The sequence below is a fragment of the Syngnathus floridae genome, chromosome 5 (genome assembly GCF_059516105.1).
Source record: "Syngnathus floridae isolate MCC-2025c chromosome 5, RoL_Sflo_1.0, whole genome shotgun sequence".
NCBI classification, from domain to species: domain Eukaryota; kingdom Metazoa; phylum Chordata; class Actinopteri; order Syngnathiformes; family Syngnathidae; genus Syngnathus; species Syngnathus floridae.
Window position 1 is genome coordinate 3,348,559 of NC_142417.1, and position 15,706 is coordinate 3,364,264.

The following is a 15,706-nucleotide window of genomic DNA, read 5'->3' on the forward strand; positions in this document are numbered from 1 at the left end:
ACATTGACAGTGGACTGCGGTGATAAACACAAACACGCAGTCCGAGCCCAGTCTGTGTGGAGACGTCAAAGAAGCTTTTGGGATATTTGAAGCGGCTCACCTGTCGTTCCCTGGCTAAGCTTGCTCACTGTGGTCCTTAACCTCACAACAGGGACGCCCTGACCAATCGTCCCAAGAAGAACCGACGAGCGAGCGTGAGAGTGGGTGACCTTCCTTGCGAGCCTCCTCTCCCGGGCTCACCTCTCCTCGGGGGGCGGCTTATTCGAAGCTCCCGGCAGCGGCGGGCGGCGGAGTCGACATGACCGAGCTGCGGCGACGAGGGGGCGGCGGGGAGGACCCGGACAGCACCGACAACCTGAGTGATAAGGTGAAAGTAATTATTATTATTATTTTAAAAAATGCAAACTAATTAGATAAAAGAGCTTCCCGTCGGCTGGACAAGTTGGTTGTAGTTGTCAAAGTGAGGAGAGACGGGAGGCTAATTATTAGCCTGTTAGCTTGTTAGCGAGCTAAATGGCTAATCCGTCCACTGTTCTAAGAATAGTCTCCCTTGCTTTGATTTCATGTTTACAACACATCCTGCTCGCTTGGGTGAATACACTTCCTCAAACTGCCATTGCCATTTATTCACGAAATTTCAAAACTACCTCCTTGGGTGTTTTGTTGAAATAAGAAACACTCATACAAAGTTAAATTGTTGATTCATGGCAAAACCAGAAAAAAAAACAAGGTTCAACTCCACAAACCGAAAGAGGAAGAAGCTGGATTAACAAAAAGCTTTTTGTTTTAGGTAGTCCTAACTCTTCTAAAATACAACTTTAATCACTTCCCTCCCCAAATTATAACTTAATCATGATTTTTCTGGGAAAAAAAATCATATTTAAATATTTATTCATACCCAGGCTGCCATTTGTAATTGCTTTGCAGGAATGAGTCCAAATTTGTTCATGCGTTGGATTGGGCACGGCATAGTAATAATCGGTATGTAATTTGTGGACTCGGGTGAGATGTTGTGACCTATGCCCTTTTGAGCAGTTGATGAGAAAACTGTTCCCTATTAATAAATCTCTATTCTGTCCTGGTCTGTCCCGGTCTCTTGTCAGTCCAATCGCCTTTGTAATTATAAATAAGACCAGTATTAGTGAGTCATAAATATCAGGCCAAACAAGTTCACGAGTTGGAGGGATGCTGAATGTTTTTGACCTTTTACCTCGCTTGGGAGGGTGTGGTGGCGGTTGCACCGGATTGACTCATTGACCTTCGAACAGGTCGCACAAGTTAGAAATATGCTTGAGGAAGATTTCTGTTCTTCTGTACAAACAAGTGAGGCCTGGCAGACTACTTGTGCGTGTGACAGTGTCGGTTCCACGATGATGTTACAGGGAACACGCGTGCCAGATTTGTTAATTGCGCCTCGGTAAAAGTTTGCCACGCCGTTTGAGGCCGAGCGCTTTTAGTCATACGATTGCCGTTGGCGTTGAACCGCCAACACGTCATGTGAGCATGGCAACAAGATCGATTCTTTGCGCTCTTGATTTTGGACTGAAAGGACACCAATCTACGAAGGAAGGAAGGAATGAACATGAGCGGTGGCAGAGACATCCGAGAAAGGATAATCACACTTTTCGTGGAAATCGTCCCGCTCAGAGACAAGTGAAATTCATAAGTTGACATCATGCACGCTTGAGAAATGGCCAATCGTCACTTTGACCACCTTTCATGTCCATTCCAACATTGTGTGAGAAAAAAAATCACAAATCACTTGCTTCTAATTTAGCGCCGAGCCTTCACCCGCTAGTTCCCGAGCGGCCAGGAAGGCCAGGAGACTTTTGGACCAAGATCCTCCTCGTCACCGACAAGCGGTATTGCTATTTGTTGATCGTCCAAAGCGAACATATAAACGAACATCTGTACGGCTTTCACGTCAGCCGTGGCTTCATGTAAGAAGCGTTGCTGAAGTTGCGATGAAGCGTTCCATCACACCAAGCAGAAGTGGCTCAAACCGGATCTCGAATCAACATGACATTCCCATCGCTGCTGGTTAATGTTTCTTTCAGTCACATGTTTGTCAATGTCAATCCCTCAAACCTTTTGTTTCCGGTGCGTGTGAAGGAGGCCGAAGGCGAGGATGACAGGCTGGTGGGCATGCAGGGCGACATGGAGGGCGAGTGCGACGTGGACACCAAAGCGGACGCCGTGGATGTGCCTGCGTCCACGGCAGACACAGACAACACGCCACAGTGTCTCAACAAGGCTCTGGAGGGACTGGCGCCGAGGTACGACGTGGCATCTTCGTATCCTGTGCGGGGTCGCGTCGCAAATGCACAAACACTCGGCGTGACACTTTTGCTCTGATGGAGATCTGTGCTCAAGGAGCTGCTCACGCCAGGCTGTTTTGTGGAAGATGTGAAAAATCTGTATTGTTTTTTTTTTTTTCAATCTAAAAATGCAAATAGCTGAAAACATGTTACATCTCCCTCTAGTGGCGTGCCATAGACATGACACCCTTTGCGCTTTTCTTTTGCTTTCTTTCACTGCAAGCGTTTGTGTGTGTTTTTTTAATTTTTTTTTATAATTGTTATTAGCTCTTAGTGTTATACTAATTAGTCGATGCTAAGCTACTAGACGGACAGGTTTTCTTTCTTTCGTTTTTGTGTTGCACACTAACAAAGCCCAAAACATTCCAGAAATGATTTTCACAGGAGGGTAATGGAAGAGCCGGTGTTGCGGCTTCTGTCATCCATGTTTGAAACATGATGTAACCGAGTGAATGTTCCTGTTGTTTCTGTGCCGTTGACAGATGGAAGAACTACTGGATCCGCGGAGTTTTGTCTCTCGCCATGATTTCCTTCTTCTTCCTCATCATCTACCTGGGACCAATTGCTCTCATCTTGATTGTAACTCTTTATTCCGATGACTTAATTACAATTTGAGCGTTCTTAAGACGTATTGGTCTGGCCACTTTTGGGCTTGCTTCTTTGGGTGGGCTTAACGTTGTTTGTGTGTGCTCATAGGTGATGACAATACAAATCAAGTGTTTCCAGGAAATCATTACAATCGGCTACAAGGTCTATCGCTCGTACGACCTGCCCTGGTTCAGGACACTCAGCTGGTGAGGAGAGGAAGACACACACACACACACACACAGGACAATGTGTTGAGAATGTGCTGGGTTCAAAGAACACTGCCGTGTTGGAAGTCGATGATAGTGAACAGATTTCCATGTTGAGCAACCACATCGTGTGCGTGTGTTTTGTGAGATGATGAACTAACAAATAAATCACAGCCTAAGCATGTGTGTGTTGAGGGAAGATTCTAAATGCGTATGTTTTGCTGTATTGAGGTACTTCCTGGTGTGCGTCAACTACTTCTTCTATGGCGAGACGCTGGCCGACTACTTTGGCGCCCTGGTGCAGAGAGAAGAGCCCCTGCAGTTCCTGTCTCGTTACCATAGGTTTATCTCCTTTGCCTTGTACCTGGCAGGTAAATAAAACGTTGCTTGAACCCTCTCACACATGAGCCTGGCAAAGCAGAGCCAATCATTTCGAAAGATGTGGATTTCTTCATCGGCGTCACATCGAACATCAATGTTCACGTTTCATACTTGAAAATCCTTATCTGCACTCAACAAATGTGTAAAATGAAGTTAGGGTGTGGTTATGCGAGTGTTTTGATCGTATGGCGTCGAGAGCACCTCGTATCAACCAATACCCCCATTACCAACCATTCATCAATATATACTTGTGCAGTTTAATCAATGATTGTGTGTATGTAAATGTATGCTTGTGCACTTTAATTAATGAAATGTGAGCATCATTGATTGTTTTGCTAACGGGGACTCTGAAACCTATTTTCCACACTAGCTAGCTGAAGCTAACCCTCACGGTGCTTTTCAAATAAAGGTATGCTAAGGGCATGTTAGCTGGCTAAACTAAACTTGATCTGAAATAGATATGTGCTGTGATCAGGCTAGCTGGCTAAAGTTAACGTGAATGGTGTTACGCCGCGGTCACTGTCGCTGTCTCAAGCAAACGGTGTTTGTCAAATAGATATGTGCTGCGTCTATCTGGTTATTGCTAATGTTATGTAGTGTGCTGCACTGTGGTCATGTTAGCTGGCTGAAGCGAATGCCGACAGCGTGTGTGCGTCTTCTCCAAATACATATAAATGTCAGCTTTGTCGTGTTTTGTGCAGTAAAAATGCTAATATGTGCTGCGCCCGTGCTAAAACTGCTGTAACTCACGCTGGCGGTGAATGTAAACCAGACGTGTAGCTAACTATGTAAAAACAGATGCACTTTAGCAAATTGGCTAATGCTAGCAGTGTGGTTCGCTATGGTCATGCTAGCCGGCTAAAGCTAACACTCTCTGTGGAAAAAAAGTATGTTTCATCCTCCCAAATTACAAACGTGGTGTTGAACAGGCTCCCTGAGAAAGAAACATACATCTGTCATATTAATCATATCGTCGATGTCATCTTAGACACACGTGGTGTCATCTTTGATGCTGATGGCACATTTTTTATCTTTTCTGTTTTTTTAGGTTTCTGCATGTTTGTGCTGAGTTTAGTGAAGAAACATTACCGCCTGCAGTTTTACATGGTGTGTATACAAACAGCAACGCTAACAGCTAATCAAACTTCTTTTGGAGGAGATGACTAATTGAAAGAAGACTGCTCCCCCCGGGATATAATTAATGATTAACCTGCACATCATCATGCTTTTAAATGATGTGCTTTTACTCATGTGTCAAGCAAATATTGGACTGAAAGCTACGTTGGCGCATTCCAATGCTGTGACACTTTGTGTGTGTGTGTGTGTTTGCCATTCCAGTTTGCGTGGACCCATGTGACGCTGTTGATTGTGGTGACTCAGTCGCACCTAGTCATTCAGAATCTGTTTGAAGGAATGATCTGGTAAGCGCCACAGAATGTTTGTAGTGACAGACCTTCTGCAAACTAGCAAGGTCCCCCCTATAGAAGGGCTTGGTCGTTGCCGGTCACGATGGTGATGGCAAAGCACTTATATTTTCCGTTAGTGTATTAAGAAAACATCATTTCCCCCGATTATTGTTCATCAGCCAATTATTTTGTCGGATTATTTGGTGATTCAAATAAGAACTAAGCAACTGTTGATGTTTGTTTTCTTTTGATTGAACACAAAAGATAAATCATGTTGCTTACACGAGGCTCGAGAGAAATCATGACTTTTGTGAGCCTGAATTGAGAAGATTTGGAGAGCTAAATAATTGCTCTAAATGATTACTAATACAAAGCGATTCATTTGATAATTGATTTGTTGTCCGTTCATTTTGACACTCTTGCACAAACTGCCGTGGCGTCACACAAATCTGCAGGCTGGCATCTTTCGACTGACTTCTCTTACCAGATTGTGTTTTTAGGTTCATCGTGCCCATCTCCATTGTGATCTGCAATGACATCGGCGCCTACCTGTTTGGCTTCTTCTTTGGACGCACGCCGCTCATCAAGGTGACCTTTTTTCCCCCAATATCTTGAAAACGTGTTCGCGAGCTGCCCAACGCAGCAGGCGGCGCCATCAAGCCTGACTCGGGAAGCAATTGCAAGTATGGACGCAAGAAAAAAAAAAAAAATCTGAAAAAATGGATAAAATTCCATTTCGTCTCTTTCAATTTGCTTCCATATGGTTTCTTTGAAAACACATGGACGGAAGTACGGGAGTAGAAAAGGACTTTATGCGCTCCCCATGATTAATCGACGTGGAAAGGAAGCTTAAGGGCAAGCGCGTAAAGAAAGAAGCGCAGTGTTGCAATGGGCACACGCGGGACATGTTCAACAACAACTACCGTCATTGAGCGTGCGTGTGTGTGTGTGTGTGTGTGTGTGTGTGTGTGTGTGTGTGTGTGTGTGTGTGTGTGTGTGTGCAGCTCTCGCCCAAGAAGACGTGGGAGGGCTTTATCGGCGGTTACTTCTCCACCGTGATCTTTGGATTCATCGTGAGTGCACATATGCAGCCACACCGTTTCTCCACAACTTCTACCTCCCGACATAACGGGCACACAACTGACATAAACACGCAACCGTTGTGCTTTTTGTGTGGTGCAGTTGTCGTCGCTGCTGTCCCAGTTCCAGTACTTTGTGTGTCCGGTGGGCCTGAGTAGCGAGAGTGGCAGCTTTTTCACGGTGGAATGCGAGCCGTCCGACTTGTTTGTGCTGCGGCGGTACAACCTGCCGGCGCTGGTCCGCAGTGTGCTGCCGTGGGTGAGCTCCTCGCACTCCTGAAATACGCTTGGTATATTTGAACGCAATTAAGGTAGGATCATTTTCATTTGATAACGTCAGAGCATGTCAGAGAAATTCAAGTGATGGGCTCAGCAAAGTTTTGGAAGCAGCTGTCCTTTTTTTCCCCCCCATCGCATCGACATGTTTAATTGCTAGCCAAAATATTGCAAACTGTTGCCACTCAGGTTAAGACGTTACGGATGATAGCAAACATTTTTTGTGTTTCTTCTTTCCCAGGAAACCGTGACGCTGTACCCGTTCCAGATCCACAGCATTTTCTTGTCGTCATTTGCGTCGCTCATCGGCCCTTTCGGCGGATTTTTCGCCAGTGGCTTCAAGCGAGCCTTCAAGATCAAAGTGAATGGCCTACTCTCTCGCTCTCTCTCTCTCTCTCACTCTCAATGTTGCATTGTCGCCGAGACGCGAGTGGAGCCGTGCTGAGCGTCATCGCCACGCTTCTCTTCCAGGATTTTGCCAGCACCATCCCGGGACACGGAGGGATCATGGACCGTTTCGACTGTCAGTACCTGATGGCTACCTTCACCCACGTCTACATAGCCAGCTTCATCAGGTGGGAATTCAGCCCCCATGAGAAGAGCCACACAAAAGTCTCGAGAAGCAATACTCTTAAAGATGCGACGAGTTTGCCATTTTGGCTCGAGTGCTATTTTACTGTGGTTTTCGTCGCAGGGGTCCCAATCCCAGCAAGGTCCTGCAGCAGCTGCTCATGCTGCAGCCGGAACAGCAACTTAGCATCTTCAACACACTGACCTCGCACCTGAAGGACCGAGGGCTGCTCCCCCCCGCGGCATGAAGGCGGCTCGACGGGAAACCGTGCGTGATGGCGCAACTACTGTATGTACACAACAACACATGAAGCGTGTCGTATCCTGACAATTCTTTATCCGACTTGAAACCTGCACTAGCTTTAAGTTAAAAAAGAAAAAAGGTTGTCAAGAAAAAAAAAAAAAAGTCTTTCATCGGTTTTGGAGCATTGCATCCGACCACCATATTTGACCAGAAAGTGGTCAAAGCCCACTTTTGCACTGACGCGCCAATAATGAGTCGTCGGTTAGCGGCCTAGCACATGTGCTAACCGGCGACTGTTCACTTTAGCCCCACGCTTGTCAAGTCACCAAACATAATGCTAGATGCTAACGTACATAAAGAAATGTTGAGCTAATATATACCTATCGATAATATCAGCAAAAAGAAAAACTACAAATCAAACAAATCTTTGTAGTTAGCGAGCATGGACAGACACATTTCGTAGATTTGAATATTTAGATCATGAAAAAAAAACTTTTTATATTTCCCGAGTAGTTAGACGACGGCATCAACTTACATAAAGTTAACATGTACCTTTAGATGCAATAATAACCAGCATGCTCTGCATAGGGTGGGAACATGCTAGCAACTAGCACAGATGCTAAGAGTATATACATAGATAGTTTCATAGCAAAAAAAGTAGTTTTATTTATGAGTAAAGTGACGGGGAGCATTCAATTCATGAAGCCTCCTAAACTTTAGATACAATAATGTCAAGTTTCTTATGCTAAGAAGTTTGCATTTTCTTGGCAGTCACTAGTGTGTAGCGCTAGCTCATTCAGCTAACAATATTTGAGCATGTGTGTGGTGTAAGCATAGTTCAGTTGCTAACCGCTAAACTCCCCAGTTTGCATTATTGTACTACTACTACTACTACTACAACTACTACTGAGGTTGAAGAAGCACTAAAATATTCCTAATGCTAACAAGGGCAGCCACACTGAACAGCAAAAACTTGCTAACGACTAGCAGACGTAATGAGCGAAAACTCAAATTAGACTATTTTTTAAAACTGGAAACAGTCGTTCATGTTACCTTTGTTAACAACGCTCTTGCTAACCACTGAACAAGGCTTGTGGCTTGTAGTACTGCTTTGCGCCACAGGTCATGACAGTGTCACGGACTTGCTAAACTAAAAGGTGCTTTTTTGTTTTGTTTTGGATGTTAAGGAAGTTAACATTTTCTTGGCCGCTAGTTTGTTCAGTTAAAGGCTGCTAACCTCTAAACGGCTAACCAGTTAGCATTGTACTACTGAAGAAGCACTAAAATGTCCCTACCTGCAAACGTCGAGAGCCGCACTGAGCCCCACTTTTTTAAAGGCTTTTATTGCGTGAAATGAAATATTTTAATGATGTTTTTGAATGTAGTTTGCAATGAAAGCGATGTTTAACACAGTAAGTTTTGCAGATGATATTTTGTGCAAATTTACTCCAAATGTTGGTGGGATTCTTGGGGGTCAGGAAGAAGAGGTTTACCAAAGCGTTTTGTTTTCTGTTGTAGTTTTGTTTAGTTTTTTTCCTATCTTAACTTCGTGCTGCTTTTTTTTCTGGGTGGACTGAGTCCAGGACATTTATTTTAAAAAGTGCTACTGGGACCAGATGAGGGGCTTTTATTGTGAAACTCACCACTTCCTGTCACAGCTGCCCACTGAGTTGATTTTGAATATGTTGACATTCATATAAAGGATACAGAGCATGCTATACGGACCGAAATATTAAGCCCAAAACAACAAGATGTGACAGTAAAGAAATAAGACCCAAATTAGTCTTTCAAATATTAGGCCTAAGCAACAGATACTTGAACACAAATGGATGGCGCAAACACATGTAGACAGATTATATAAAAAATATTCCAATCATTTATTCTTTATCCTCTGTGAAGAACGGCAAACGATACTGTAGCTTACAAAGGAGTTGGTAGTATCGCCACGTCTATCGGTATGTTTATACTCTTCTTCCACCAGGTGGCCAAGGCACATACAATATGCACCGCACAATATCCGAAAAATTGCACCGAAACCGAAAATTAACTCTTTAAATTGTCATTCCTATATGTTTTATGAAGTACATGACATAAGCAGTCAGCTAATAGACATTGAGTTAGTCTCGTGTTTCTTGTCACAACTTACGCAAATAACTTGACAGAAAATTGACAATCGGCTCTGCTATCTTTTTTTTTTGTTGTTTCCGAGTTTGGGAAGCCCTATAGAGTTTCTTTGAAAAGGTGAAAAGCTCCATTTTGATTGTCCCCTTGACAGACTCGCACGTTCAAAATCAATCAGGATTGGCCATGACATCGATGAGTGTGCCACTTAATTTTTTTCTGTCAATCCCAACCCCATCCCCTCTTTGGGTTGTGTAAATTCTTCCATCAGAGAAAATAATTTTTGAAAAAAAAACTGGAACATTTAGCAATGATGTTACTTTTTATTTATCATTGTGAATATTTGATGATGTTTATTATCATGGTTGAAGATGAAAATGATGAAGGGTTTGCAATGAAGCTGGGGTCAATAATTTAAAAAATATATTTTGTTGTTTATTGTAACATTTTTATTCTGCACAAAAATATGACTATAAAATAAAAACTACAATTTTTTTTCCCGTACTTTAACAATGCCACAAAATCTCCAAATTCACTTGAAGAACATTCCAGATGTCTCTGAATTGAAATAAACAACCCATTGCACAACAAGCACACAACTCGATCATAACAACAACGCAGACTTCAATAATTTCACGTGCTTTTTTGAAATCTTTTACTCACCGGTGGTGCTTTTAACTGAAACGACATTGACTCCTACTGGTGGACGTTTGTAAATCAGCAAAACAATGCTTAAAATGTGCAATTTGAACTGATGGCTTAGTGACATTTTTATGGCATTAGTATCAGTATAGTTAATATTGTTATATGTATTGTCAAATTTTATATGTATTGTATAAACTTAAAACAAATAGTCACACCTGGAATTCCCTTTCCAGCCCGATTAGCCCCTTAAGTTTTCTCCTGGCTGACGCCACTATTTTTGAGGTTCTGATTGCTTAAAATGGACGACATGAGTGTGGTGCACATAGCGCAGTTAGCAGCGCCGCCAAGCTGCAAAGCGTGTCGTCGTTTTCCATGCATTAAGCGCAATCGACACCTCAGCCGATTAGCAGCGGGTTGAACGGAACCCCGGAGCAAATGTTTTCCTCGCTGTTTTGCGTTTGTCTCCTTTGCGGACCAAACAGGCGTCTGAGCAGGGCCAGGACGACTCTCACCGTCAACCTGAGCAGCAGGAAGGCGAGCGGCGTGGCAATCTCCATCAGGTGGAAGATGGTGGCACTGAAGCGGCTCAGTGCGATCGTGAGCAGGAAGGCGGCGAGGGCCACGGCCGGGTACAGCGTCAGCTTGGCCAGCATAAAGACGTGCTCGGGGCCGCCATAGCGCACCGCCGGCCGCAGCGTCTGTTGCCCGCCGCCCTGCAGCGCCGCTACCCAGGTGGCCAGCTGGAATGCACCGGCGCCAAAGACCAGGACGCAGGCGGCTTGTACGGCGCGCCGCTCGTCACGCAAGGCGGCATGAGGCAGCTCATGGGTGAGCTGAAAGGCCAGCGGCAGGCCGCCGACAAAAGCCAGGGACATGGTGTTGAGGAGGCCCATCAAGCGCGTGGCCTGGGCCACGTGCAGGAACAGTGAGTGGTGCGCGAACCAGAGCAGGCCCACGGTGGCGAAGGAGCCCAGGTAAGCCAGGTAGTCAGATCCGTACGGGCGCAGCGCCGCCACCAGGCTGCCATTGAAGCGCTGCCGCACCGTAGCCGGTTCGGGGACGTTGTCCTCGCTGCAAAACAAAATTTTACCATTATTTTAAGTCCATTCACCTGCCAGTTATTTATTTTGATCAATAGATGAATTGGGTTTACATTTTTTTTTAAATATTAAATTTAAAATAAAATTTCTGTCTCTTTATTGAAAAAACAGAAATGTTTTTCATGTGAGGAAAAAAAAATTGCAAATTGATGTGTGTGTTGTTGCTGTTGAGAGGAAACATTGTGATGTTGAAATGTAGTCATAATCCCATGTTTTCAGAATTTACCAATTGGTGCCGTGACCTGTATTTGCAGTACCTACCAAATGTCCAGGATGAGCAGCGTGGCCACAATAGCGTAGACGCCGTCACTGAAGGCTTCCACACGCTCTTTACTCAGCGGCTCGCTGGGCAGGAAGGTGTAAAACATCACCTGCTCCGGATCCTCCTCCGCGGGACCTCGAAAACACACTTTTATTATTTTGAAAAGGGTTTGAATTCGGAGAAACCAAGAAGGTACCTACCGAGAAGTTTGTCCCGACACCACAGGACGCCCTGGGAGATGTACGGAAGGAAGATGACAAGAGCCAGCAACACGTACGACTGACGGAGAGGAAAAACAACTCATCAGGAACAAGAACATAGCAAGAACAACCCCAAATCGGAGAAAACAACTGAATCCCATCGGGATCTATTGATCTCACGTCAGGAATTGTCAAGTCAGGAACATCCGAAACAATGCTATCACATCAGGAACAGTACCAGCATATATTCACGACAAAAGAACATCACATCTGGAACAACAACATGAGGTCAGGGAGTCTGGACCAACCAGCTGGTAGCAGAAGAAGGAGCAAACTGCAGCCAGGAGGCACATGACAGGAACCCTCAGGAGGACTTTAAGGATGTGATGTCGGCACACGGTGCGGTCCTCACACGCTTGGATCTGATCCTGGAGCAGGAACGGACGACTGAAGGCGTACAAGACGATCACCGACTGCACAAAAACAATAAGTCAGGCTTGGAGATGCGTCCGCTAATGTCAATGACGGACCTGAATGAGGCCGATGACCATCACGCAGCCGCAGAAAAGAAGAATTCCAAGAATGTGCGAGGGAAAGGTCGCCATCAGCGAAAACTGCAAGCACGAGAAAAACTCTGCGGTGATGTCATTGGCGATGTCGTTTCTCAACCGATGGCGGCAATGAGACTGACTGTGTACGGCAGCAGGGTGATCAGCATCATGCACGCCTGAAACCCCAAACAGGAACGACACAGAAGGGACAGCAATATCATATCGGGCTTGTAAAAGGAACTTCAGGCACCAAGTCCACATTAGTCTACATACAAGGTTGAGCAAGGCCAGAGTGTCATCGATCCGCACGATCACTTGGAATAACCTGCAGCAGAAAAAAGGACAAGTCAAACAAGAACTACAAGTCGGGACCTGGGAAATGAATCTGTTGTTGCCATGACAACAGGATTTTCTTCACACCTGATGTGCGCCGCCCAGGCCACGGTTACAATGAGGAAGGTCATCAGATAGACGGCCAACTTGGTGCCGAGCAGAAGCTGAAGGTTTTCATCCAGCTCCTGAAATGGAGATCCCGTTACCATGGTCACGTTACCGTACTGGGCAACACTGATGTCACGTGTTACCTCGTCGACCTGCATCTTGGTGTGGGCCACAGGAAGAATCTGCGTGCACACACATTTGTTAATGGTGCTCATGTTTGTTGGCTATATTGGATGTTAAGGAAGCAAAAAATGAAGGTAGCCTTGATTTAAAGTGCTTTTATTCGCCGTTTTGAGCTACAGCAAATAGTAGTCCACATAAGCTTCTCATGTTTCTCATATTGGCCTCAAAATAAATAAATATTGTATGATATTGTTAAAAACAGCAGACAAAAACTGCAGGAAAGTGTTTGAGTCTTCCGCCATAGAATTGCCACGCCTACTTCTAAAAATGTTTTCTTACGTCACCAGCATACTTTGTAGCCATTGGACAGCGACTGACTTTCGGTCGCCATCTTACCATGACGGTAGCGATGATGGAGAGGAGCGCGTCGCTGTAGGCCAGCAGCCGGTGCGAGGACTGCGTGCCTCCGTGAGCCTCTTCGACATCGTCCGAGGCGGCCAGGAGGCTCTCTGTGGATATGGCAGAGGCGTGCCGCTCCCCCTCTGCGTCCTCCCCGACGTGTTGCTCCTCTTCCGCCGCGTGGTCGTCACCTTCGTGTTGGCTCATCGCGGAGCTCGTCGCGCCCCTGCTCTGTTTGCAAACAGTCGAACAGTCAGGTGACTCCAGGCGGCGGAGAAACCGTATGCGGAAGTGCGATGCGTCATTAAGACTTCTCCGAGGTCTCAGTCATTTAATTCAAATATTTATCATGACTTAGTTATTGAATAAAAATGTTTTGATCTACTAAAAGCACAATAAGAGCCACCGTAAATTATTTATGCATATTTTTAAAGGTTAGCGCTAATGGGGTAAAGTAGTGTCACTTTTCTGCCTCTAGAGGGAAACAGCAGTCTATCTTAGTGGTCGTGTTTTTTGTTTTTTATACGGTATTTTTTTTTTTAAAATGAAATGATTATAAACGTATACAATGTGAGGTGTACAGCAAGAAATTTATTCTTTACATATTTTTAAACATGCATTTTTTAACCTGAGGAATTATAAAATAATAACCATTTGATTTGTTTACGTCAGTCAAGATGTACGTAGTGTAAAACCAAAATATAAGTAACGTAACAACATTCACTAGTATTTCCTGTAATTCTTTGGGTTTAATTGACTTTTCTATTCTAGTGAATGAAGCCGCAGTGGCGCCCCCTGGAGTGTGGAAGCTTGACGGGATCTTACAGATCTGCCACCTGGGTGTGTCGCCCATGGCCCCGCCCCCAACCAGCGCGGAGGATTTGACAGATGCTCTTCATCCATCATCATCGCATTATTGCTCTTGCTGGTCTTGCTCTCAAACTCCGCAATGGCAAAGTTCCTGACCGAAGTCCTGGGATGTGCACTTCCTGTGCGGGAGGTAAGGACTCCTCACCTGCTGATTTGCGTTAGACTTTGTTTGGTGATGCTGAAGTTGTGGCCATGGTAACAGGAGGAGGAGGAAAGGGGATGCTGCTTGACAGCTCTTCTCACTCATTCCCGTGCGTTTTTGTGGTTTGCATTTGACTCAATTTTTAGAGGCAAAAATGAAACTGGTAGTAAAAGGTCAAACGGAACAAAGAAAAAGCCCCCAAAAAAGGCAGAGGCGTCAATTGTTATGAAGTGAAAAGATGGTACATTAAGAGATAACATGTCACTCTTTTGGTTGTTTTTGTTTATACTGTTGCCTTTACATGGAATTGGAACGGCTGGGCATTGCATAATGACACACACACACACACATCAAATCGAGCAGATTGCAATGATGTCTGATGGATTAGCAGCTATGCCTGTGCTGTTTTTGGATTACAGCTGTGTGTGTGTAGGGGTGGTCGAGTGCGTGTGTGTGTGTCTGTGGATTATGAAATGATGGGGGAAATGTGTCACGGGATAATAGAAAATGAAGGATGGTGTGCCAGTCAGACAACAGCTAAATAAAAAAATCATCAGTCATCACTCAGATATTTGCTCTATTTTAAGATAAGCATTAAAGCATAAATTAACAATGTGTTGATAATCATAGAGGTAGTACAAATGCTGCGTTTGGAATCTGTCAGTTAATCATCAGGGTAAAATATTTCAATATATGGTCCACCGCCAGTTCGTGGGACTTTTAATACTTGGTCCTTCCAATCCCAAAGATTCTTAGAGCCTTCAAAAGTACTTTACACTCTTAGCAAAGTATTCCTTTGGCTTTTAATTGACTGTATTAGCACAGGGCGGACACAATAGTCCGCTACCGCAGCATTTGGAACTGGTACGTCTTGAAAAAATTAGAGTTTCTAGATCTTGAAAATAAAGAAAATACAATCTCCCCCAGGAGGGTCTCATTTTGAGCCCCATGAAATACCTTGGAACGCAATTTTTCTTGCCCTCTAACCACAAACAAAACTAAAAATGCTTTTAATCTTTGGTTGTTTTTGTATGAGTGTAAATATTTTTTTATGTGTTGTGTCACCCCCAAATACGCCCACACGCACAGGTTATATAACAGCGCCAAGCCGATTGTGTGCGAACAAGGAAGGACAGTGTGTGGCTTCACGTAAACACTCAAGCACGAGGAAAGAATTAGCCAGCTGGGAATGTCAGTTCTGGACACTGTGCATGTGTGCGCATGTGTCTGTGTCGGAATGGAAATGTGCAACAGATACAAAGTGATGGAGTTGTCTATATTTTGCACACCCCCACCAAAAAATAAAAAAAAAATCATAGTTTGAGACATCTGGGAAAAAAAAGTGTGACTTTTTTGAACCGGTGCAACTGCCTCAGCCGAGTGAATGAGCCTGAGCATACCGCTAGGCTATGTGCGGGCAAGTCTTGATGAAGCAGCATGTGGCTCATTGCCTGAGGTTATGCCATAGCTCGTGTTTGGGGGCTGGTGTAAGCGTTCAATCAGTTCCGATCTGGGATTTAGCCAGACGCCCCTCCCCCTTTGGCCCGCTAGCACGCACTGGAAGGAATGTGTCCTTCCGAGGGTCACTGTGGCGATCCTCCCTTCTGACAAGTTTGGAATGTCTGCTGGGCCCCATGCCTGTTTTTCTTTCTGCTTGTAAATTGATCCTGACCACACATGGAGCAGGTCTCCTGTGAACCCCCTTTGGTCTACATTCTCCCTCCCACCCTTGCTGTCAATCAGCAGCTAACAGCGTGAGACCTTCATCCTTTCTCCAGCTTTGT

The 15,706-nt window shown here is 44.8% G+C and overlaps 3 protein-coding genes across 5 annotated transcripts in view; 2 read left to right on the forward strand and 1 right to left on the reverse strand.

Annotated features, from left to right (window-relative positions):
• Positions 1-9,702, forward strand: cds1 (CDP-diacylglycerol synthase (phosphatidate cytidylyltransferase) 1). The gene is made up of 13 exons (XM_088374988.1): positions 1-367; positions 2,113-2,276; positions 2,801-2,897; positions 3,015-3,112; positions 3,344-3,483; positions 4,542-4,600; positions 4,832-4,914; positions 5,400-5,487; positions 5,904-5,972; positions 6,082-6,237; positions 6,496-6,615; positions 6,726-6,829; positions 6,949-9,702. Exons 1-13 carry the CDS (start codon positions 299-301, stop codon positions 7,070-7,072), a joined length of 1,371 nt encoding a protein of 456 aa, XP_088231114.1. The 5' UTR covers positions 1-298; the 3' UTR covers positions 7,073-9,702.
• Positions 9,419-13,204, reverse strand: tmem175 (transmembrane protein 175). Of its 2 annotated transcripts, XM_088374984.1 has the most exons (10): positions 12,908-13,202; positions 12,532-12,570; positions 12,368-12,465; positions 12,221-12,272; positions 12,088-12,123; positions 11,927-12,010; positions 11,705-11,869; positions 11,397-11,475; positions 11,196-11,331; positions 9,419-10,905 (listed from the first exon to the last, which is right to left on the reverse strand). In XM_088374984.1, exons 1-10 carry the CDS (start codon positions 13,115-13,117, stop codon positions 10,230-10,232), a joined length of 1,575 nt encoding a protein of 524 aa, XP_088231110.1. In that variant the 5' UTR covers positions 13,118-13,202; the 3' UTR covers positions 9,419-10,229. The 2 variants fall into 2 exon arrangements, with proteins under 2 accessions (XP_088231110.1, XP_088231108.1); XM_088374982.1 differs by having other exon boundaries at positions 11,927-12,272; positions 12,908-13,204.
• The window catches only part of rasgef1ba (RasGEF domain family, member 1Ba), a 14,354-nt gene continuing 11,518 nt past the window's right edge, over positions 12,871-15,706 (forward strand). Inside the window, exons 1-2 of one of the 2 annotated variants that reach the window (XM_088374985.1) lie at positions 12,871-13,230; positions 13,682-13,910. In XM_088374985.1, the coding sequence (XP_088231111.1) occupies positions 13,860-13,910 (51 nt within the window). In that variant the 5' untranslated portion in view covers positions 12,871-13,230; positions 13,682-13,859. The remainder of the gene's footprint in view (positions 13,231-13,681; positions 13,911-15,706) is intronic. The other variant, XM_088374986.1, reaches the window with a different exon arrangement.

Excerpts from the sequence above, each read along its gene's own strand:
- cds1 (XM_088374988.1), top strand. The coding sequence starts at position 299 with ATGACCGAGCTGCGGCGACGAGGGGGCGGCGGGGAGGACCCGGACAGC. Across the intron at positions 2,277-2,800 it reads CTGGAGGGACTGGCGCCGAG|ATGGAAGAACTACTGGATCC; the intron begins GTACGACGTGGC and ends TGCCGTTGACAG. Across the intron at positions 5,973-6,081 it reads CCGTGATCTTTGGATTCATC|TTGTCGTCGCTGCTGTCCCA; the intron begins GTGAGTGCACAT and ends TGTGTGGTGCAG.
- tmem175 (XM_088374982.1), bottom strand. The coding sequence starts at position 13,117 with ATGAGCCAACACGAAGGTGACGACCACGCGGCGGAAGAGGAGCAACAC. Across the intron at positions 12,571-12,907 it reads CCATCATCGCTACCGTCATG|ATTCTTCCTGTGGCCCACAC; the intron begins GTAAGATGGCGA and ends GTGTGCACGCAG. Across the intron at positions 11,476-11,704 it reads CCTTCTTCTGCTACCAGCTG|TCGTACGTGTTGCTGGCTCT; the intron begins GTTGGTCCAGAC and ends CCTCTCCGTCAG.